General features: G+C 41.9%; 1 protein-coding gene across 1 annotated transcript; it reads right to left on the bottom strand.

Moving 5' to 3' along the window:
• Positions 1 to 3858: 3858 nt before the first annotated feature.
• PTN (pleiotrophin) lies at positions 3859 to 24738 on the bottom strand. The gene is made up of 4 exons (XM_086610750.1): positions 24630 to 24738; positions 22949 to 23122; positions 21758 to 21919; positions 3859 to 3911 (listed from the first exon to the last, which is right to left on the bottom strand). The coding sequence occupies exons 1-4, from the start codon at positions 24736 to 24738 to the stop codon at positions 3859 to 3861; spliced, it is 498 nt and encodes a 165-aa protein (XP_086466876.1).
• Between the last annotated feature and the right edge of the window lie 534 nt (positions 24739 to 25272).

Here is a 25272-nt window from a genome sequence, read left to right as displayed (position 1 = left end):
CAAAGCATAAAAACAAATGTGCCAGTCAGTAATCCTGCCTTCTCTACTCAAGGAGCATGCAAAAGAAGTTTGTATAAAATACTCCTGACTTCAAACCTGTCTCTTCTTGATAAAGTCTCCAACACTGTCTGTTGATATGCTTTAGAATCATTATTCTTTCATTTCTTCTAATTTTTCTCCTTTGAAAACAGTATAGTTCAGAATGTCATTATGGAATTAGAAGATGAGAATCAGTAAGTCACAATTTATTATCTACCTACACGTACAACAAATGTTTTCTGTTCCTGGAGCCTTGCCCTATAGTTGCACTGCACTTAATAGACTGTTAAACATGCCAGGCTGACAAGCAATGATCCTCTTTCAATATGGGCACTTCTGTCAGGAGACATGTCAAAGTCAGAAAATGCCCCGATCCTAAAATACTGTTTTGAATTAAGATGCAGACAGGCCTAATTGCTTAGAAGCATGGCTCAGTCTACTTAGAGGAAGAGAAGCAAGCTATACCTAGATTCCTCTAAGTTTAAGCTTGCTAGAATCCAGAGTCTGGATGCAGATTCATCTTTAGCTGATGTACAGCAAGTCATTCCTCTCTTTTCTAAGAGATTTGAGTGGTCAGAAGACGACTGTCATTTGGAAGATTTCTATCATCTCCCCATACCATATTATAGCTGTAGCAAATGAAGACAAAAAACACTTCTCGAGAGGGACATTCATGAAACAAGCTTCAGTCTGTTAAACTAGCTAAGCAATACATCTATGCTAAGTCATTTTCCATTTTAACAGGATAGCACCAAGAGGGCAAAACATGTATTTCATCTGAAGTAGCCGCCCCCACAGCACTGTCAGACAAGCTTGCCCTCCCAAAGGAGGGAGAGTAGAAGATTAGAAAGCAAATAAGGAGAAATTTCAGAATAACTCAAGTGGAAACTGAGCAAGATAGGGTGGGAAGAAGTTTTGTTTAGATGCTTGCCTCTTGCTCTCTTGATAATGTCACTAGTGAAGCAACTGCCCCCTTTAGGTACCAGGTACCTCCTTTCAGAGCTGATCTGACAGACCTATTCTACTCAGTCTTCCTCTGTGTTCTACCATGAAGCACTTTTATGATCTCCTCCATAGCCAGAGTTTCCATGGAATGTTTTCTGCTGTTTTCTTGGAAAATTTCTTAATTGTTTATAAACTATGACAGATACAACTGCAATTACCGTCAACAATAAGATGCCAGTATAGATACAAACCTATGTGACTGAGTAGTACAGAGGAAGCATTCTCCTATTTCACACACTTTGCTACCACGACTGCTGCACTTTCTTCTGGTCCTAACACAGTATTTTTTTGTTTGTTTCTTTGTTTTCTGTAAACTCTCTCCATGGAGGCCCTCCACCGTCACATGAACTTGACTAGGCTCCTTCAAAACTATTAGGAATGTTCCTTTAGCAAGCCAGATGGGCAGTTAACCATAAGGGCCATAAGGTGTCCGAAGAAACACAGGGGAATTTATTTTCTTCTTACTCACAGAGGTGGAAATCAGAAGTCACATCTAAGGTTTGCTAAAGGATAGTCAAACTGTTGGTCTCAGTGTCACTCCCAACTCTTGCCAGCTCCCTATGAAACACGGACTAGATTAACCAGTGTAAGACAATGGTGCAACAGTGTTTGCACTCAAAGATGAACCACTTCAAGTGAACTGATGCAGCATTTAGACAGACAAACCTTTGGTGAGTGAAAAAGCTTCTTTCTCCCTTTGCTTTTAATCAGACCTACCGATCCATTAGTTTAAGTCTGAGGCACAAGCACAGGTAGACCTGATTAGACCACGAATAAATCAAATAGCACCCAGAACCACCCAAATATGAGCCTTCATGATTTTGGATTTGGTCATTGCACATCCACCACATGCTGGGGACATCTTTAACCATACTCCTGGCTCAGGTATGTCTAACAGCATAGTCAAAATAACAAGGACATCAACACAAACTGCAAAACACACCCAAAGAGTCTGGGAAATTATTGTGTGGCTAGTCTACCTTGAGCTATGTGCTGCCTTGGCTAGCTGGCTTCAAAAGGGTTTGGGAACGTCTACAGAAGGACTTGCCTCACTGTGAGTTCAGATCGGCCATACCCTCTACATGAGAAAAAAAGAGGGCAAGCTCTGCAATTGTTATAAATGTTATGCATAGAAAAGAGGAGTGATGTTAGTCTGAAAAAGACTCTCTGCTTGTCTACAAGTTAATCCCAAGAGAGTGATGTGATTTACTCAGATGAACACACCCTGCTGCAGTTTTGCTGAAGTCGATGGGTACCCGCAGCGGTACAAGGGAGACTATTCCTCTTGACCAGCAGGTGAGCCCACAGCCTACAGTAACAGCAAAGCTTAATTCTTGCCATTAAATTTTAATATTTAGAACTTAAAACCAGTGATTTTGAAATTCATTTGGGCATAAATCCCCTATGTTTCCTCTAAAAAGTCTGGTCTGCTAGTTGTTTAGTTTGATAAACAACCCTTTACCTGGGGACAGACCAGTCCTTTGTCAGATCTTTTTTCAACTTTGTGATTTTTCTCAGGACTTATTTCAAATAAGTAAAATTGAACAAATGGAAAAAAAGCTGGGTATAATTTTTCTTTTTTTTCCCCTGCAGACCATTTAAAAAAAAAAATAAAATCACAGAACTATTTTTTTTTTGATTGAGCTTTTCTAAGGTCTTTTTGATTACATAAAAATGGAAGAAAGCAAAAGGTACTGTTCTTATATTGCCCTTTTGCTTAACTAACAGAGAATAAAAAATTAATTTTATTCCTATCAGTTTAAAGTCTCACAAATTGTCCTTTTTTTTTTTTGTCAAAAATATGAACTATTTCAGGCAGTTTCCAAACAGATTTCTGTTACTTCCCACCAGATATACTACTTTTCAACCAGCTATAGTTAAAATCAACAGGAAGATTCCCACTGATACAAAAGGGAGTTGGGTCAGGCAGAATCACAATAATTTCAACTAGATATTTGTGAAAAGAATATTTTCCTTTCTGGTAAAATAAACAAATAAAAGAAAGCATTTTTCAGCTTTTATAGATAAAACAGAGGACACTACCATCCACCAGCACTGATATGCTAAAAAATGGAAATTTTTGCTGTCATTCCATTTGGAAAAATCATTGCTAGAAAACTGTGATCAATCAGGACTCTTCTAACTCTTGAAAGATTTCAGAATTTTTACTGCCAACATCCAAAATATGGCCAAGGATAGGAGTGCTACTGGTTTTTATCTGGAGATGGTGGCATTTGGGAGTAAATGTTCACCACACATCCAAAAAAATTCTATGCCTGTAAATACTCAGAAAAATGCCCCCATCCTTTCCTTAAACAAATAATTTCATACAGTTACCCAGATGTAATAAAAACTTACGAAACAAGTCTTTTTTTTTCAGAGATAAGGTCCCAATCTGAAATATAATTGCATCCAGCCAGACTCCTATGTTTACACAGGGCACCACTGGCTTCAGCAGAGCTCCATACAGGTTCAGGTTCTGCTTGTATGGAGTAATTACCAGATTGAGACCTATGGCAAGACTTGAGAAAAAAATATTTTTAAAACCTCTACACTGTTCAATATACAATAGACATAATTTTCTAAATGAGTTTGGAGTCCTTTATTACAGGCCTCTAAAAATTGTTGTTAGGGTTATACATTAAAAATACTAAAATAATAAAAAAAAAGGATTTTTTTCTGTGTTTGTTTGTTTCCTTCTATAGTACCATTAAGCTATAAATAATTTTAGGATAAAATGTCTAGGTATAAATGAAACTGTTAACTGATAGTGTTTGCTGATGTCCCTTTCTCACATTGCCCAAGTTGGCTCCATTAATCCAGCATCTTCTCTTGTTTCTTGCCTTCCTTTTTCTTCTTCTTGGATTCTGTCAAGATAACAATAACCATAAAAAATTAGCAACTAGCAGTCATTGCAATAAATTTCATCCAATACCCCTGAAAGTTCCCCTTGTTTCTCTATGCACATAAGAACTAATGTTGTTTCCTCATTCTGAACAAGGAAAAGGAAAGCAGGAGAATAAGAATAAAAAAAAAAAAAAAAAAAGGAGCTGTTGAGGCATCAGGGAAGATGGAAAGGGATATGCATGTCTGGTTCCGAACCCATCCTATCTGAACAGCTGACTCTGTTTGGCATGCAAAGCATTGTCTACGGAACTCACTTCGAAAATAAAAAAACAGCAGGCAGCTCCTGGAGAAACCGGGTCATGGCTCAGTGGAGAGCTGGAAGAAATCTTTGCACACACACTCACATCCCTCCCTTGCTTCCTTTCTGTTCCATTGTTAGTCTTTGGCTTTCTCTGAATACAAGAGCAACTCTAGACCGTGGTGAGAAAGCTCACTTGTTTCTTCAGCTTCTCCATTGCCAACCCTTCCCCCTGCGTCTGGGACAAACACCTACGCACACTTGAGAGACAGCTGAAGTTTGGCCTGGAGTCATTAGAGCACGGTCTGTCTGGGCAGCTGGTACTGATAGGACAGGGGAGGGACGAGGGAGCATCTGCTTCGCTGATGAGTTCGGGGTAAATAAGGAAATGAAGTGAAAGTTTATACGTTATACTACCCTCTGAAGTAACCTTCACTGTGCTATAGAGTAGTGTGGTGTTCTACAGGTAGACGAAATTCACAAAGGGACCTAAAAAATGAATATGAATTAAGGGGATTAGGTACTCTTGAATCACATGTCACCTTGTAATGGGGGAAATAACAGCTCTCACTGGGAAGGTGAATAAATCCTCATAGACGTCACCACAAAAAACAGCACAGCAGGTACTACAGAGAGACTGAAACACAGTTTCTGTGAAGCATCTTTTCTGGAACCGAAACAGCAAGCCAGTGGAGTCATGTTTGCCTTAAACCAGATTTCACTTTCTTCCTTTGAATTCTGACTTTTTTTCTTCTTTCTCAAAAAAACAACCAAATAAAAAAAGAAAAAAACAAACAAACAAACAAAACCCAAACAAACCATCAAAAACCATCTCAGGTTAAATAAAAAGTATCACCATGAATGAGAAGACAAGCACTTGGCCCTTAAGGAGGTACTCTTCTTTGTGAATATGATTCTTTTCTCTCTGACCAGTTTTCGTAACATGGACAGCGAAGCAATCATCAGCTCTGGTAAAACCAGCTTACCTGCATTAAAGCCAAGGGAACTACACTGACATCTCTCAGCTATGCATAGGGCCAGGGTACCTTCAGCTATAGGCAGCCTTAAGTTATTTCATTTGTCTGATGGTTGGTTTTCCTGTTTGCTGGTGTTTCAAAACAACACTGTTTCCAGTAATCCTTTAGTCAAAGCAAAATAAAATTCCTATTTCATGTTTAGTGACGTAATCTGCTCTAAAATATCTTTCCCTTAAAAACTTTGCTCAACATTTAAAGGAATAATAGTTTAAAACAAGAAGTAATTTGTTTTAATTTGAAAATGACGTATTATTTTTCTCCCCTGCCTTTGTATGTGTGTCTGTGTTTGTGTGCGTGTGCGTGTGCGTACGCACGCCTGCAGTCTGGAGCCATTCACAGAATCTGGTACTATTTTACAACCTGTCATTCCAAAATGTCATTTTTCATTAAGTTAATATGTAGTTTTCTTTCAGCTAGCTCTTTTTCCCCCTACAAGTTTTCCGCCTCCCCTCCTATCCTCTTTCAGCCACATCCTCTACTTGCTCTAATTTTCCCTCTGTATCAATGACCCTCCTGGATTCTGTATTGATTGCGCTCTCTTTCGCACTCTCTCTTCCCCCTCAACATCGCTTTCTCTGAGGGAAATAGCAGCATTTTATCAATCAGACTGGCACTTGAATCTCTAAAATCTATTTAGACTCAACGCAAGCAGAAAGGCATTCTGCAGAGTTCAACTAAATTTACTAAAAGCGAAGGACGCATATGAATGCAGGTTGACCACTAACAGGACTCTACTGAAGAGTACATGCGGTTCACGGTAGGGGTGAATTCACCACCAGGAGAAGGTTTTTGGTCTGGAGTCATGTGATTGCATCAGGTCCCCATACTCAAAGACTATTTGTCTTGCACTTGACTTGAGGTACTAGACAACCTACTGTTTATTCATCTGCACTTGGCCCCTATGGGTCTACATGTGCTCCTGTTAGCAAAAGCTCAGTCCTCCCTGTTGTCTACCTTGTGATCATCTGCATATCACCCAAACTGCCAAACTCATCTTTGTACAAAGACTTCTTCTGTCTCAGCAGAGTAAAACACTCATGTGTAGGACGTAATTCCTCTCACATTAAAGGTACTCACACCACCACAGCTTAATTCTTCAGACAGGTAAGCCATATTGATGCAAAGCACGTTTGCACCATGAAAAGACACATACCTCCGGAGTTGCAGCAGTATAAAAAAAGAAAAAAAGAAAACTGCTCAAATATTTCCCAGTCCTCAGGGTCTTTTAAAAACCCTGCCACAGACACCAATACCCAGGTACTGACCCATGAAAACATTACTGTTCATATCCTCATGCACAAGTCTGTTCACAGCTACCCTCCACCTGTTTTGACTATGGTCAGGCTACAGACTACAGTATATCCATGGCTAACAAAGTATAAACCTGCTTTAAGACAAACTTTGTTCACCTTTTCTCATTGCTCAGGCCTACTCTTTTCATCCGTGTCATTCAGGCTTTCATTGTCCTCATCTCTCTTCACCCCACACTACTATTTCAACTTTTATGACATGTTATCTAGTCAGCTCACGCAGCCACACTGCAATCCATGTCACCCTGATCGCTTGACTGCCAACATTTCCCTTCCCAGGCTTGACTGAAAGAGTCAGCATGCCAGCAGTGCCCACAGTGACACCATGCTCAAAATCCCTAACTAGTTGAGAGCACAGTGCCAGTTACCTGAAAGCTCAGCAGTCCCATGCCCTAGCACCAGCTAGGGTGGTGTAGGCATCTGCTAGTTAAGTGAGGCGAAAGGTCCCCTGGATACACTGTCAAGAATAATCCCATTCAGCTTCCTATTCCATACATGAAAATTATCAAAACTCAATTCAGTTTAACACAGATTGTATGCAAGACCTTCGTTTTTGTCATTTCCTACCAGGTCTCTTCATGTGGTCCCAGTCTGCCATCAGAAATTATAGTAACCTGTCAAGCAGTGTCCACTGAAACAGCCCTTACAATGGGGAAGCCACTACACTGCTCTCCACATCCCACTGGCGCTGCAACTTGATCTCGGCAACACTCACGGTCAAGCCAGAAGGAAGGTAGAAAAGCAACATGGTGAACAGGGACTGCCCTGAGCAGAGTGCTGCCATCTGCAAGCACTTTGTGTCAACAGCAGCCTCCTTCACCTCCCTACCTGATTAATGCAATATTTACAAAGACAGAGCCACAGATCTGTGCATCAGCTGTGCTCTGGCTACGGGAAATGTGTTTGCTGCAGACAAGTGCTACCAATAATATCAAGAGCCATTATGATGAGATGACCTGACCAGATGAAATCCAGGTTCACACCAGCCCATGCAGAATGTTAATCTGAATCTACTCACTGCACCATCTGCTTCAAAGCTAAGTGGTCTGGTCTTTTCTGTGCTGAGCCAGATACCAGTTGGAAGTATCTTCATGAGCAACCTATAGTGCAGTTCAGGATGCGGAGAGGAAAAAGCAAAGTAAAAAGCAGGATGAGAACCCTGGATTTTCAGGAGAGCAGTTTGGCCAGTTCAAGGACCTGCTCAGCAGAGCTAAGTGCCTAACTGTGACAGAATGTGATAGTTTGAGATGTGGGGGGGGTGTTCTGGTGGCAGGGGAGGGGATTTGCTCCCTGTGCCACCAGATCTGAGTCCCATCCCCCCCCGGGGGGGTTGAGCCAAATTGGCACCTCTGCAAATTGCCCTATTTAAGTTGGGACAAAGGGGCAGGAAAAGGCTTTTTGCTCAGGAGCAAGGAGAGAGCAGGAGGACGCTGCCCTCGCTCCCGGCTGGGCGACTGCCCCGGCCCTTGCCAGCGCCATGTGCTAAAGATGGCGCCGGGGGAGCCGCATGGGGGGCTCGGGAAGCGCCTCGCTCCCGGGTGCCCGCCGGGCCGAGCTCCTCTAGAGGAGATTAAGATCTAAGAGAAAAAAACCACAACGACCAGGTCAGTTAAGGATGGAGCAGGAGGAGGTGTGCTGGAGCTGAGGCTTCCCTTGCAAATCGGTGTGAGATGGCAGGCGGCCCCCCTGCAGCCAGGGTGTACTCGGTGGAGCAGAGACCCACTCATGGCCCGTGGAGAAACCCACGTCAGGAAGGAGATGCCTGAGCCCAGGAGAGGTTGTGGAGCAGGGGATGCGCGACCAGGTACTGTTAATAATGGGGCATGGAAATGCACGACAAGGTCGTGGAGGCATCTGGAATCCGTGGGGATGGCCCACGTCGACGCGAGTGGCAGCAGCTCCCTAAGAGGCCGAGACTGGTAAAGCCCGAACTGGTACAATCCATGGGGAAGGATTGCAATCCTGCGGGCAGGACTCACATTGGAAAAGTTTGGGGACTTTCTTCTTCATGAGTAGGGGATCCACCAAAACAAGGGAAAAATGGTGTAAAGACTCCTCCTCCTTTAAGAAAGGAGCGGTAGTTAACAACATGGATGAACTGACCTGCACTCCCCATTCCCTGTCCCCCTGCGCCGCCGGGGGGGAGGTTGTGCCAGGAATGAAAGGAAACGGGGTGGGGAGGTGTTGTTTTAAGATCTGGCCTTGTTTTCTCTTTTCTCCTCTCAAGTAACCGGTTTCGTTCCTTGTGTCTCTTGTTCAGTAACTGTTAATAAATTGTTTTGTTTTAAGAAGAAAGCCTGAGTCATGTTGTGCCCGGGACCATGGTTGGTGGGTGCTCCCTCTCGGTTCTTGTCTCGACCCTCAGTCCGAAAAAAAAAAACCACGACACAGAATTATCCTACAGGCCACGTCTGGCTCACAGGCCACAAACAGGAACATCTCAATACATAAGTTTGTGAAAGGTATGTAAATATGTTTGAAATTTACAGTTAAACACATTAATTTAAATACATTAAATGTATTATCAAAGGTATTTCTCCTAGGGATACTGACAGCAGGGTCAGCATTGCGGTGGGAGCGGGTGCTACCACTCGCTATCTCTCAACACGAGAGGCGAGCAGGCTGTGCGGCGGAGGGGAGGGATGAGGGTGGCTGTTCACCGGCTGCTCCAAGTGCACTGTGCATTATTGCCCCAGCCAAACTGGCCTTCCACCTCCAGTGTGACCCAGCGCATGGCCACGCTGAGGAAAGCGGCAGCAGGAGCTGTGCCTTCTCTTCTCTGGATCAGGCTTCCTTCACCTCAGGGAAACACTTAGCTTTACCATAGAATCATAGAATCATAGAATCATGGAATGGTTAGGGTTGGAAAGGACCTCAAAGATCATCTAGTTCCAACCCCCCTGCCATGGGCAGGGACACCCTCCACTACACCAGGTTGCCCAAAGCCTCATCTAACCTGACCTTGAACACTTCCAGAGATGGGGCATTCACAACTTCTCTGGGCAACCTGTTCCAGTGCCTCACCACCCTCAATGTAAAAAATTTCTTCCTTATATCTAATCTAAGTCTACCCATCCCTGAGCCCTGCAGCAAAACAAAAGTACCAGAAGTGATGCTCCAGAATGTTAACAAGGATGACAAAACAGGACTCAATTTTTGTGTCTGTTTTACAGCATACACTTTCCTCCTTCCCTCTTCTCCCCCAGTGAGGGTCTGCATAGCAGTGCTCTTGCTCAGATGGAGGCCAGGATCCTGGACCAGGACACATGCAAAGATATAATTCAGAATACCTGGCAGTCCTTGCAAAGTGCAGCAATCCAGCACTTCACAGCCATTCCACTCCCCCCTGGAACCCAGAGCACTTCCAGCAAGATAAAAACACCCACGTAGCGTTGTACAAATACCCCTGCAAACACCAACTGTGTCAACATGCACACGCTGAGTTTCCTAATCATTCATCACCTGAATAACACTATGAATAGTTGTATGACTAAGAATTATTTGCAGGATTAAAAGGTTTGTGGTCATGGATTAGCACTGGACTCACTTCTGTGGGTCCATGATGGCTGGTAACAAAAATTCCAGTGAGGATCTTACCGAGTAAACAAATCAATTCGATAAGCAGAACTTTCTCTACGTAATTTGGAACGGCAGCAGACCTCTTTAAACAGTCTTCTTTATTCTGGAGCCTCATTCTTACTATGCAAGCAGGCAAGGAAAGTAATTATTTCGAAAAGGAGCCACATACCATTTGAAGCCACTCTTAACATCTGAGGCACAAAAAGGAGGTAATTACATTTTAATGGAAGCCAACCTTTGCAAGCCAAGATTTGCAGGTATTTATTTTCATTTGTTGAGAAGAAGGTAACAATTCATTCATGGGACTGCTGAACTCCTACATATAAAAGCTAAGCAGTGTCCCCAAAAGCAATATAAATAATTTGAAATAGAAAAAGCTGTGCTGATGGAAGGTTAGAGCGAAGAATTTCAACACCAGGTGTTCAGGACACAGCTTTTCTAGGAACCGGCACTCAGTCCCACTGAGTACAGAGGAAGGCAGGTTTTCTAAAGAGCTCTCTACCTCGCACTGGGGCAAATTTTCCAAAGCAGTTGGTTGCTATGGTGGTGCAGGGCAACGGTGCCATTGGGCACAGGGTACTTCTGAATTTTGGGGATGAAATGCCAACCCATGTGGAAGGGAGCAGTCTTGACTTTGATGAAGCCAAGGATTTTATCCTTTGGTGAAAATAATCTCACCTTAAGGAGCTTCACCCTGCTCTCTAGGAACAGAAACTGTACTATCCTGTGATTGCTATGACTGTAGAAACAAATTCCTTGATTTCTGAAATACTCTTTAAATATGGTATTTCTTCTGCTCCTAGAGAAAGAGGACCTTTCATGGCCATCTAATTAATTTTCCTCCTATTTTCCTTCCTTATATAAAGCATTTATGTATTCCAAATTAGTTTAAGAAAAAAAAACTACATTATGATGGCAATTTTGTTCCAAAATGAATTCTTCAGAAAATCTCTTTGAGCAACAGGCAGTTCTACTGGATGGAAAAAAAGCAATACTCCACTAGCTAAACAGCAGTAGAAGGCAACTCTCCAATGAATCAATGACCTTGATGTGACTTTTACTTCATTAATATATTACAATTGATTATATCCCCTATACTTTAGCTCTGTGCTGTTTAATGACTTTCTCTAATTGTCTCTAAGCGTTTCTTGATGTCTCCACTCTTCCAGTCACTCCTCTCCAGCAGGTTTTGTTCTGCTTCTCACTTTGCTAAATTTCCATTTTGGATAGGCTTGGATTTGTTCCCAGTTGAACACAAGATGGACCCAATTCAAACCTAAAGGGTGGAGCTGCACCATATAAGCCAGGAAGGTGCACTGCAATGTGTGTTTATTAATGGGGAACAGCTAGATTTATGTCAGTAACAAACACTAACATATCTGACAAAGAAATGGACAAAAGAGCCACTCATGGAAAAAGTTTCACTAATTTTCTTTTTCACTGAAATTTAAAGAAAGAATAAATGCAGGCAGAAATTAATCCAATTTATTCTAAAACCATCCACAAAGCTCTGAAATTCTTAGACAGTCAGAAGCCATTGCTTGAACCTCACGTTTGGATGTAAGTCCTAAAAAAAACGTTCACTTCAACATCCTTGCATAAAACTCATCAGGAATTACAGGAAAGTTATTTTTTAAGTGGTAATTTGTTGAAATTAAGGATTTTCATCAGAAAGGTTTAATTTTGGTGATTTCTTTCATTCAAAAATTTGGGAGATAAAGTTCCAAAATCGCCTACACAGAGACACACGTTTTCTGATTTTGCTAGATGGCCTATTTGTCCAAAGACAAAGACCAGGAAAGTTTCATCTCATTTTCTTTAAATCTGGGTCACATATATCTAAGACATTAGAGCCTTAAGATTAAGTATTCAAAAGATTGCAATGGATAAGCTTTTGAAGCAAAACCTCTTTTGCAATTGGAGACTGCTGAAGGGGTCTGGCTAACCAGAAAGTGATTTCCAGAAGCTCTTCTGTTTGCTGCTTCTTCTCATCTGCCTCTGGTACATTGGTACTGCTGATTCTGCAGAGTATGGACTTTCTCACTGTTCTTTGTCATGTTCTATGCTCAGCACAAGAGGGACCCAGTCCCAGCTAGCTCTTCAGCTCTCTGTTTATGCTGCACACAAGATCCCTCTTAATGCCAGCGAACAGGTGCAGGCACAGACTGACACATTCAGAGTTTACTCTCTGCATTTCACTGCTGAAAACAAAAAGTATTAATAATCCATTTGGAATTTGGCATTTACCTGTGTCCACAGAGAAGCAAAAAGATCACACATGGAGGCAGTTTATATGTCAAACTGAGATCAGTAAATAGCTATTTAGCGGGAAGTTATTTGTGATTTACTGTGAAGAGAGACCCTGTTTTATTTAGTTAATTTTTGAAAACCAGGCACAGGCATTTCTCAGTTGTACTTTCTGCATCTGCCCCAGACGGGATCTATGCTCAGGGTAAAGGCTACGGGCTTTGCTTTGATCAGTGCTCCACATTCTGAAAAGTTGCCTGTAAAAGTTTCAGAAAGAAAATAGAAGATAGAGAGACGGTGACATAGAAAATGAGATGGAGGGATAAAGAAGGGGAAAAAAGCTTGAAAGGAAAGGAAGTGAAGAAGAAGGAAAGGATAGAAAGGAAGGAATGGGGCTTTCTCCCTGTTCTGCTGCTGGGAACAGTAATGAGTGTAAACATTTGCTGATGGCATATCTTTTATCACAGAAAGTCCCACAGCTTCAGGGATTTTCACGGCTCAAGGGCACTGACTAATGCCAAGGAGGCTGGACTGCTCTTGCAAGCCAGGAAAGTGAGACAACGAGCAAGTAACAGAATTGGCACACACAAGGCTATTAAAACTTTCACCCACAAAGGTCTATATTAAACACTAAAAGAAATTCCTGAAGGCACAAGAGGGTAAAACAAGAACATTTGTCATATCCAGTTTTTCATCTTTTGCGGTCGCACAGAAAAAAAAATCCCAAATATAAATCAAGGGATAAGAAAACACAGAGGTCTAGGTTTCCCATGAAACTTCCCAACCTTTTTCTTTTCAAAAACACCTGTAAAAGAACAACTAAAAATTGAAAAATACTTCTTAAAAAAAAAAAATTATTTCTTCCTCTCCTACAACATTTCCTGCTCCCTGGAATCAGGGCTGTGTCAATCAGATTGGTATCATGTTATGATCTGATGCTGCATTCAAATTATTTATCTAAACAGTATAATTTTTCAAAGATATGAAAGCAATCTGAATGGGAGATCACAGTGCAAAGTCTCCAAGAAACATAAAGAAATGGAAGCAGAAAAAACATCATTAAAAGACATCCAAACTTTATTAATTATAGGCTGCACTGGCAGCTTATATCAGCTCAAGGCTGGTCCACACTCGTAACCAGCATTGTGGGCTTTCTTCTTATGTGACTTGCTCTTGTTCCCACTTAAATTGAGAAAAATCTTACTTCCTCATGTTATGGCAGCAAGGAGCCAATCACAGAGATGTGTCTCAGAGCCTAAAGTTTCCAGTGAGTTTTACTTAATCATGAAATAACAAGCTTTGTCCTCAGACTAGCAAGGAGTACAGGGAAACAAAACCAAGCATTTAGTACTCAGTCTCACCCCTCTGGACCACTGTTTCTACTCTCCTTTTTTCACATTTCTCAGCTCCATCAGACATAAATTATTCATGGCAAAACTGCCTCTCACAATGTTTATGCAGCGCTTAGTACAATGGCACCCTTTTTCCGCTGGGGCCTCTGGGCACTCATGCAATACAAATAATCATGATGATAGCAACAATAACAACAGCCAGCTATGCTGTTCCCACTGGGCATCCACTGCCAGTGTCTGCCTCGCAGAGCTCAGATCACTGTATTTCACTGCAGGCTCCCAGTCAGTGCCAGAGGCCCCTCTTGAATAAACCTACCTCATCCTTTTGAGCTAAAGAAAAACATCCCAATTTTGCCTTTCAGGTTTTTGTTTAACTACTACAGCTGTTTCCTAATATGAGAAAGGCCCTTATTTTTATATCTAATTAGTTTGAGCAGATCCTATTATTCTGGCTCCTGTAATACTAATTATTACGCTAGCTGCATGCCTGCACAACTAATGAGTTACTTTAAAGATGGGGAATTCTAAAACCTACAGAGGGAGATACAGCATGAGTGTGATGCCAAAACAGGAGGCACCAGCATCTTTCAAACACAACAAAATCACAGTCCTAACAAGTAATTTCTTCTCCCCTTGTGTCCCCTCCAGCTACTCTTTAGAAGCAGACATCTTGTTGCTGCACAAAGGCAAAGTCAAGGGAAGGCACCCCAGAAAAAGCAGCTCACCCAACATACAAAACGGAGTGGATCACGGGTTGTCCTTTTTGTCAGTGCAGCACAAAGTTTGAGCAATGAATAGCTGCTAATCAGGTGAGCAAATCATTCAGACAACATCACTGTCAGCTCCTTGCAAGAGCCAGCAGCCAAGTCCTCCTGCCAGATCGCAGCCAGTCTGTCCTGGCAGTGCACTGTGAGTAAGGTGTCCTCTCTACAGGTAGGAATCAAGGCTGCCAATGTAGCGCTCGAAAACCACATGTTGTTTCCGTGCCTGGCACCAAACCAAGGACGGGGATATACCTGCTCACTATCAAAAATGCAGGTCTATGTTTTGACACCAAGAAGACACCAGGTAAATCAGTGTCAAACACTGTCTGAAGTCCACTGAAATTACTAATGTCAAAACCAAAGACCCTAGTTAAAGACTGCAGTTCAGACACTCACCCTGAAGTTAATTATTATATTTTGATAATGGTAATAGCAGACTAGGAAAAAGGGGAGCAGCAGCTGCTAGTCAGAGCATGGAGCCAGGAGTCAACAGATCCTAGTTGAGTGCCTGAGCCTGCTACTGATACTGTGTCAGCCTGGAACATCATTTAGCTTTTCCAACTTTGAATTATTACTTTTCTTTAAATTGTACTTTCTCAGCTCCAAGGAGTGATAGGAGGATTAGCTAATTGCAACCTGTAAAGATTGCTAGATAAAAGACACAATGCAGTGTAGATTATTCATATCACACTGAGCTCTTAAGTAAAGCTCTTTAAATGATATGAAATCACTAAAAACAAACAGAGCATAGTCTTTCCTCCACTGCAGTAGCCCACCCACCTTGCCAAACACAGGGAACTGCACTGACACCCTGCTAAACCCTTGAATGCTACACCTGATCTGCATTACAGGAAAGAGATTACAGCCATTAACAGCACAGGTAGGTCTTGCCTTCATGTGAGAAACCTTTCCAAACACTGTGTGCTGAAGGATGTGATCTTTGGATGCCACCCCAATTATTAAAGACAACAGTGGTATAAGCAGTGTTAATGTTTTCGAACCTTGGTTGGAATTGTTTGTGGCAAGGACTGAGCTGAGCCAGGTTAAAGTAACTCATAGATCAGATGTACGGTAAATTGATAAAAAAATGGGAAGCGGGATTTATGATAAGAACTAAATACAGCCAGGTGAAAAAGATATCAGGAAGGAGCATAATTCAAAAAATGAAGGGTACATTGCAGAAGGAACAGGCAGACTACTTATTCTATTTAATTTTATCTTAATCAGAAGAATAAATAGCTAAAAGTACAAGAGTTCTGGGGAGAGAGAGAGAGGAAGAATGAGAGTGGCAGAAAAGAGCGAAAAAAGAAATAAAGCCTATCAGGCAACCCAGCTCAATAAAAATAAATTCCTCCTCTCTCAGCAGTTAAAGCAAAATGTTTCCTGAATCTTGACAATACCCCATTCTTTTACTTTCTGGCTGGCTGGAACCCGAACAACCATCAATCAAGTTTGGGTGGCTGTGAAGTAGGCCAGATGGAGTATGTCGGAAGTGTTTTCTGCTCTTTAGTGCAAGTTGGCCATTAGAGCAGCCACTCAACAGAAGTGCCTGAGCCTTTCACATCTGTCAAGATAGTTTAGGGAGACCTTGAACATCCTCAGTCTTGCAGAAACTGATTAGAATATGCAATTGTGTGTGCAAGAGGAGAGGTGGCTGTCTCCGCTGGGATTTTGTGATAAAAATTATCCTTTCATCCTTTCCAGCCTTTGTGACAGGCTTTCTCATGACCTCATTTGTGTACTAAATACACAAACCATGGTGTCTGGGATATCACTGTCATGTTGCTGACAATCTTTCTGTCCAAATGTGCAATGTTCACAAACGGACGACAGTTTTCATCGTCAGTTAACTACACTTTAGCACAGCAGCCAAGGACCAAGATATTGTCTTCCAATCTGAGAATACCTCAAGAAAGCTATGGAGACAAAAGCTCATCAGAAACCCAGATACAATTCAAATTCTTGATTCATCATCTGCTCTCCCCTTTAAATCCAATATACAGCTGAGTTTCTCTAATAATTCTCCTCTTGCAAGCAGTGAGCTCCAAAATGTCCAAGTATTACAAACTAAATCCATACTTAGAGTCAGCTGCTCAGAAGAAAACATACTGAGACAGAGCAATTGCTAGTAAGGAAAAAATACAATTTTTTTTTTTTTTTAGTTTCCAAATTAATGAGAGTGCTTCAAAAAGAATTTAAGGCTTTTCCATGAATGCTGACTAGTGATAAAACAAATCTATAAGAACACTTAGATCATCAATTTATGAGGCAGACATTGATTCCCAAGGTTAAAAAGTTCCTGGAAAACCAAAATTTACTTTTACCAGCAAATGTGTAAAACGATAACCCTTGGGATTTTTCTGCAGGTATAATTTTCCTTTCTGTTTAGCATAGATCAAAATTCTATGAAACAGCAGTCATCTTCAAATAATTAGATGAGAGGAGAGAGACACGGGATTCATCCTACCAGCAAAGTTGCTGGTGATCCAAGAGGAACGGGTCAAGGATCTGCTCCTTCGGCTGGATGCCCACAAGTCTATGGGGCCTGATGGTATCCACCCGAGAGTCCTGAGAGAGCTGGCGGATGTCATTGCCAAACCCCTGTCCATTATCTTTGGACAGTCTTAGCTCACTGGGGAAGTTCCGCTGGACTGGAGGCTGGCGGTTGTTACCCCCATTTACAAAAAAGGGCGGAAGGAGGATCCGGGGAACTACAGGCCTGTCAGCTTGACCTCGGTGACGGGCAAAGTCATGGAACAGGTTATCTTGAGTGCTATTAATGAGCACATACAGGTTAACCGGGTGATCAGGCCCAGTCAACATGGGTTTATGAAAGGCAGGTCTTGCCAATCAAACCTGATCACCTTCTATGACAGGGTGACCCGCCTGGTTGACGAGGGAAGGGCTGTGGATGTAGTTTTCCTTGACCTCAGTAAAGCCTTTGATACAGTTTCTCATAGTGTTCTGGTTGAGAAACTGATAACTGCTGGCCTGGATAGGCACACCCTCCTTTGGGTTAAAAACTGGCTGGATGGCCGGGCCCAAAGAGTGGTGGTAAATGGGGCTAAATCCGGCTGGAGGCCGGTCACCAGTGGGGTTCCCCAGGGCTCAGTGCTGGGTCCAGTTCTGTTTAACATCTTTATCAATGACCTGGATGAGGGGATTGAATGTACCCTCAGTAAATTTGCGGACGACACCAAGCTGGGAGGCTGTGTCGATCTGCTCGAGGGTAGGGAGGCCCTTCAGAGGGATTTGAACAGACTGGATCGTTGGGCTGAGGCCAATGGCATGAGCTTTAATAAGGCCAAGTGCAGGGTCCTTCACTTGGGGTATAAAAACCCCAAGCATCGCTATAGGCTCGGGGAAGAGTGGCTGGAGAGCTGCCTGGCGGAGAAGGACCTGGGGGTGTTGGTTGACTACCGGCTTGATATGAGCCAGCAGTGTGCCCAGGTGGCCAAAAAGGCCAATGGGATACTGGCGTGTATCAAGAATAGTGTGACCAGCAGGAGCAGGGAAGTGATCCTGCCCCTGTACTCGGCACTGGTGAGGCCACACCTGGAATATTGTGTCCAATTTTGGGCCCCTCGCTTTAAGAGAGATATTGAGCTCCTGGAGCGAGTCCAAAGAAGGGCGACTAAACTGGTCAAGGGGCTGGAAAATAAAACTTATGAGGAGCGGCTGAGGGAGTTGGGGCTGTTTAGCCTGGAGAAGAGGAGGCTGAGGGGAGACCTGATTACGGCCTATAAATACTTGAGAAAAGATGGTGGGGAGGTAGGGGAAGGGCTCTTTACATTAGTGATGGGTGATAGAACAAGAGGAAATGGGCATAAGCTTAGTCAGGGGAGATTCAGGTTGGATGTTAGGAAGTATTTCTTCTCTGAAAGGGTTGTCAGCCACTGGAATAGGCTGCCCAGGGAGGTGGTTGAGTCCCCATCCCTGGATGTGTTTAAGAATAGGGTGGATGATTTACTTGAGGATATGGTTTAATGGGGATTAGGGATGGTTGGACTCGATGATCTCTAAGGTCTTTTCCAACCTAGAAATCTATGAATCTATGAATCTATGTTCATGAGCTGGAAAGGCGGATAAGCAACAGGAGATTAGCAGTTACCAATGGCATCAAGTTATTTGTATTTTTCTCAAAGAACAGAGAAGGTGAGGAGGAACTCCAGACACCAAGCCACACTAAAGAAATGTGTCAGGTGAAATCTGATACACAATACATCATTAGGCAAGCTTAGAAGAAATAATCTGCCTTATCCATATACCTTCTTGAGTTCTTAACTAAGAGTATTAATTAACTTTTTTAAAAAATGTAAGAGTTAGGGAGAATTGTGAAGATCTCAGATAAAGATATTTGTTTCACATACAAACAGTGACAAAAACCCCCACATATTTAGGTTATTTAGTGGGTGTAATGAACAATAAAGGAAGTATTACAATGATATTTTCTTTTTCAACACAAATCTGTAGCGGACGTGCTCGGAATACTGTATACAGTCTAGTGTCTTCATCTTGGAAATGGTTTAGCGATAAGAGAAGGAATTTAGGTAAGTCCAGTAGAGAATATTCTTATTGTAGATAAATTGTTATACAAAGAAATACTTCAGTCAGAGGTTTTTGCTTTAAAAGATGGCAAGTGACAAAAAATAACAGAAGATATAAAAAACTATGGTTGATTGGAGAAGTTAAACAGGGGCTTTTACTCACCCATTTAGAATATGCAATCAAAACGTAAAGTGATGTAATGGAGAGGTTACAAACAGGACCTAACAGAAGGACAAATTCAGGGCACAGGAAAGAGGGCTGGTCAGGAAAATAATGAAAATGCTCCAGGCAATCACAGCAGGATGATTAGCATTTACAGGTCTAGCTGCGTATCGATACAGACCTTTCGCAACACTGTGCCTCAGAAGAAAATTGCTACTTCCAAATAATGTATCATATGCTTTTCCTCTTGTAGTCTTGAGCCATTGATGCAAAGCTATGGGTGAAAAGGGAGCCTAATACGTACCTGCAGTCTATTCCAAGTGCTTAAATAATATAGATCTTACTTCTTACCTCCAAAGAATTAAATTAAATCCCATTCTAACTATAGATTGGATACAGTTTAATTTGTCCTTTATCTAGATATGGGTGAGGATTTACCTCCAACTAGTAATTTCTTTCACCTCAGGAAGAAAACAAATACTCTTATTCCAGCTAACATGTCAGCACTCAGATTTTTAATTCAGAAATAAAGTTCAGTAGGACACAACATTTCACACAGTACTAATCTGCTTGACCTAATTTCTTACACTGGTTCCTCTGGCTGCTGCCAACACACTGTCCGACATAGCTCCCATGTAGTTCTACCCACAGATCTGCAGTATGGATTTCTTATCATTAGCTTAGGGCCCAGGCAGGCTGTGAGCGTGTCCCTTCCATGCGTGCTGCTCCTTCCAATGCCAAGAGCAGATGAACGAGCAGGTGGCATGCAGGAAGACGCTGTGAGATTTCTAACGCAAATCAGGAGAGCAGAATTTCTGCCCACAGTTATTATGATCACAAACCTACGTTTGTACCTATTTCTCCTTTTGCATTCCTTCAGATCAAATGAAGTCAGGTTTCCTAATTAAGTCAAACCACATAACTATGCTGCAGTCAGTCCCAATGTGAGTTTCAGTCTCAGCTGTAACTCACTCCTAGACAATCTAGTTAAAGTTAACTTCAATCCAGCAATTTCACAAGCTCTGCCTTTAAAACTGTAACTTGAAAATTACCCTGTACCACTCAACAGCACTGCTCGATGCTGCATCAATACTCTGCTTTGTCTCCCTCTCCACTCTTCTGGCAGCCACAGATAGAATATACCAACTCAGCAGGAGCAGAAGGCAGCAGAGGGCTACTAGTGGCTCAAGCAGCAGTGGCCTTCTGGAAGCACAACAGGAAACTTCATTCAATAAACTCCACAATGCCACTTCAGCATGGAAACTTACTCAAAAAAAAAAGAAGTCCTTTTCCCCAATAAAATCACCCAACTCAAAGCCCTTCGTGCATTCCCATCCAGTCACTTCCATCCCCAACTGAAGATGTTTATTGCTGCCAACTCAACCAAGTCAGCTGGTCTCTCAAAATCTAGTTGTATCCCTTCTACTTCACAGCTTGTCATTATCTGTGCAGGTTCTAGACTCAGTGCTTATTTGGTAGCTCTATGGATGGTGTGTGAGGAAGACCAGTTACAGCTGTACTGACAGCAAAGCAGATGGATGCATGCACAGAGACAGAACGCATCTACAACCTCATCAGACATGTCCCTGGTTGCACAAGTAAGGCAGGCCACCTGCAGGTACCCCTCGGATCTATGGTGCACTACCATCCACAATTTGAAAATTGCTGGTCCCAGTTGCACCTGTCACTCCTAATCACATTTATTTCTGTAATTATCCAAGTATTCAGAGCCTGGAATGTGTTAAACCTAGCTGGTTTTAAGCAAACAAATGCCAGAGTTGCATAGTTTGCATAATCCACTTAAAACACATTACTTCTCTATCTCAAACAAAATCTTACAGTTTTCGCTTCCACTATAAATCATCCTAGACATGTAACACCTGCTACTCCAACAAAAGAGTACATTAAAAGGTTTTAATGATTAGAAAGAAAATAAGTTTGTCTAAGGGACACCTGGAAACACAAATGCAGGGCATATGTCTTTCTATGTACTAGGAATTACATTGTCACTCACATTTAAATAAGATATATACATTCTATACTCTCCTCCCTGCTATCTTAGAATAAAAAATATATAACCCAAGAGTGCAGAACATCCACATAACCTCTTTTCAGCATGCAGTGAGCAGAACATCTCTTCAATACTACCTGTCCAGAAGGAGAGCAGTCTCTTTTTCAACTAGTCATTATTCGATACAAAACAAAACCTATAGGAAAGGGGTCTTTTTTGAGAGATGTTTTTGCATGCTATTATTGGTCTGTTCTTGTCACCAAGTGAGTTACAAAAACCATCTGTTCTCTGGAGGTTTAGTGAGCATCAGCAAACCAGTAGCAGTACAAGTGGTTAAAATCGGAGCTCTAATCTTCAGCTCTCCTCCTGTGTGTCAGACTGCCTTGACTATACAACTCAGGAATATTGTCTGCCTGACTGCTGGGAGACGGGAGCAGTACAGAACTGAGGAAAGGCCATGAAAGTACAATCTCCTGTACTACTACTGAAGCATATGGGACATTACAAATCCAGTGATTTAAATGAACTGGTACACAGCATTCAGCAAATTGAGTTTACCTTGAGGTTTCGGTTTGGTAAGCTTCCCACAGGGCTTTGAGATTGTGACGGTCTTCTGGCAGTCAGCATTATGAAGGGCTCTCTTCAGGTTCCCAGTTCGAGTCTTCAAGGCAGTATTCAAGTCACATTCTCCCCAGGCCTGGAACTGGTATTTGCATTCAGCTGCAACAAGTAAATAAATAGCAATTTTTAGAATGGAATGACTCAGTGTGAAAATAAAAATGCTATGAGTCTAATAGGGTATCACAGAGAGCCAGTGCTTGTAGACAAAAGGATCATGCAACTGAAGAAAGGAATCCCAAGAAAAATTTAAAAATCATTTGCAGTGATAATTGTAGTCCTGCCCCAAAATGCTTTAAAATGAAATCCTCTTGCTTTTGCATGGATATTGCATTATTGTCGTATAAAGGAAAATACATTCAACTATAAACAATGAATTAAAAAAAAAAGAAAGTAAAAACAGTGGTGGGAAAAGTCATTCACATTCTATATGGCTGTTCTTCTACTTGTGCGATACCAAAGGTTACCAAATAAGGACTGAACAGTTTCGAGAACGTATGTGCAACTGTGAACTTGTCGAGTCTGAAACTGCTGCACTGACTACCTTGGTAAGGTTACAAAGATGTGAAAGCCATACAAGTTCTTTTGCAAGAAAAAAAAAACAAGTTTGCAAGAGTAATCAGATCTGAGTCCTGGACAGACATCATGTCCAGGACAGATCTGACATATCTTTCCAAACTGTTATAGATGAACCTTCTGAACTGAGTACACTGGTCTTCATTCACTCCTTTCAATGCACACACTGGTAGTCACCCATGCTCCATGCTGCAACTGATCACAAGGTCACATAAAGCCTATGGTAACCATCGCAGAGATGCGTAGCTGTAAGGGAACACATGCCGCTTATATTGCCACCTTACATAGGTTTGTACACCACAGGAGAGCAGATTTAAACACGCTGCTGGAACAATAAGTTTACAATAAGTAGGTTACATGGACTCTCTGCAGAGGAGCTGCTTTGCTTTGAAGAAGCTGCCTTTGGATGCCTTACACGTTCTAGCTGCAATGAACTTGAGAAACAGAAGTGGCCCCTTCAACCAAGACATTTGCAGAGCTAAGCAGAAAATACTGTCTTCCTTCTCCACACTGAAGTAAAAATCAAAGCAAATCCCTTGAGGGAGTGATGCTTACCTCCAAATTGCTTCTTCCAGTTGCAGGGAATCTTACACTTCTGAGTCTTGGTGGTTTGCTTGCACTCCGCTCCTGTGCGAGTGCCCTCGCGTGTCCCCAGGCCACAGTCACCACTGGTGGGCACACAGACACTCCACTGCCATTCCCCACAGTCGGACTTCTTCGCCTTTTTCTCTGGTTGAAGACAAGAAACCAAACCCAAGCAAGAGAAGTGGTCAGTACCCAGAGCCTAGGGAGAAGCTCACTAAACTTCACTAAACAGCCACAACACCTGAAAGGGTGAATAATGAAGACATTCGTAAAACTATTGTTTCAAAAGCAAAAGGTCTGGCATCTTCTTCACAGTTCTGCAGAGACAGGTCAGCCTCTTTGACTCCAAAGCAGGGTGGATCAGACAAATTCAGTCCCACTACCATGTCTACTAGTCCACTTAGACGTTCTGAAGTAGAATCTCATCTTCGGAACGGGGAATCATCGAGAAACTCTCAGGGATCCCTGACCAAAACTTGCAGCAGGGCTCACTCAGAAAGGACACTCCCTGTTTCCAGTAGCTGATGACATGCAAATATTTTCAGTTCCAGCTGAAGTGCTACACACTATAGATATTAGAAATTCATGTGCTGATGTTGTGTATTGGAGGATTTGAACACCTCCAGGAAACAGCTGTGGGATATAAACTTTTCACTTGGTATACCATGTCATGTTTTAGGTCAGAATATGACCAAAACTCCACAGGTGAATTAAGAGCTACATGGAAAAGTGTGCTCAAAATGTTGTTAATACAGTTGGATTGTTGCTCAGTGACAAAAGTAAGGATCATGATTTCATTTAAATCCTTAAACTCAAGACTGAGAAAAGACTGCAATGTTATCTAACCCAAGAGTTCACAAAAATAATTAGTTAGGCCCCAAAACATCACAAGTAACTTTAAATAATTGTATATAGAATTATTTTCCTTCCAGCTCTTGCATATTTATGTTCACATTTTCTCATACTTGCATACAGCCACAACGGTTAGAAACACTTTTTTTTTCAATGGTAACACTAATTCTGATAGACTCACAGGTCATATTAACTGGTGCATAAGTAGCCTGTAAATAATAAGGCCTTAAGAAAAACACCAAAAGATGTGTTTCTTAAAAAATGTCAAGACTGGGTTTGATAGATATGAATTTTCCACGCCAGGTCTCCTATAATGAGGTCTGAGTTCATCCCTGACAGAAAGCAATTACCGCTGGATGTGTGGCTGTCTATCTGCAGCAGCAAGTTAGTTCAATCCTCCAATTGTTGGAGGATTTCCACATCACACAGCATTGGCGTAGCATTGTCATATACAACACTGAACGAGCGACATAACTGCTCTTTCATCACTCTTGTTTGGTTCTCTCTAAGTCAAGCATGAACCTATTCCCAAAGCAAATTTTAAGCCGCCTTGCAATACTTACTCTGTGATAAACTAAAGACTCCAGTCTCCGGAGCTGTAAAGCTGCCAGCTTTCATGGAAACTACTTTCTGTTTTCCTTTTTAACACAGAATAACATGTCACAGCCACAAATCTCTACCCTGTATGTCAAAAGGTTAACGAATAACCTGAATTTCATAACAAAACCAGAAACATTTGACATTCTCCCACACATGCAATCTACCTCAGGGATTAACTTTGAATTACTTTGGACCTTACCTGGTTTCTCTTTTTTGCCAGCCTCGGTGGTACTCACAGCTGCCAGAATGAAAACAAGTGCCAGGAGGGCAGCTGTGAACATTCGACGTTGCTGTTGTTGCTGTTGCATTCTGGGGGTTAACAAGAGAAAGGAAAAAAACGTTGGTTAGATTGTAAAAAGTGGGATCATATCTAAAGTGTTGCTACAGCGTTTTTGGGAAGGTCTGCTTCAGGGTCACAGGACACAAGCAGGTCAAACATAATTAGTAATTGGCAGAATGGGTAATTATCTTCATTCCAGAAAGAATACAAATATTTTTAACAATCATTTTCCATCACTGATGTTGTAGATGAGTTTTGCCACAGGAAGTTCAGTAATTATTGCTTGCCTACTAGAAACTTGTCAGAGAATCAAGGCTCCTGACAGGCCTGGAACTTGTCTCTTTCCTGATCTCCGGCTGTGATTTATTGTGTAAAACTAAACATAATATACACTTTGTGTTTCAGCTTATCTGTTTGTATAAGGAGGGAATGCTACACTGTTCATCTTGCAAGAGTTCAAGTTCTTATTAGGCTTACTTGACGTCTGAAAAGAGATTCTTTCATGAAAACTTACATAGGTAATATGTGGTGTATTATCTTGTCATTGGCATGTTGCTGCCAG

The sequence above is a fragment of the Tauraco erythrolophus genome, chromosome 4 (assembly GCF_009769465.1).
Source record: "Tauraco erythrolophus isolate bTauEry1 chromosome 4, bTauEry1.pri, whole genome shotgun sequence".
NCBI lineage: Eukaryota > Metazoa > Chordata > Aves > Musophagiformes > Musophagidae > Tauraco > Tauraco erythrolophus.
The sequence above is the reverse complement of the archived record's forward strand: the minus strand, read 5'-3'. Positions and strand labels throughout refer to the sequence as shown.

Coding starts and splice junctions, on each gene's coding strand:
- PTN (XM_086610750.1), bottom strand. CDS start 24,738: ATGCAACAGCAACAACAGCAACGTCGAATGTTCACAGCTGCCCTCCTG. Junction 21,920..22,948: donor CTGGAAGAAGCAATTTGGAG/GTAAGCATCACT, acceptor TACTTGTTGCAG/CTGAATGCAAATACCAGTTC. Junction 3,912..21,757: donor TACCAAACCGAAACCTCAAG/GTAAACTCAATT, acceptor TTATCTTGACAG/AATCCAAGAAGAAGAAAAAG.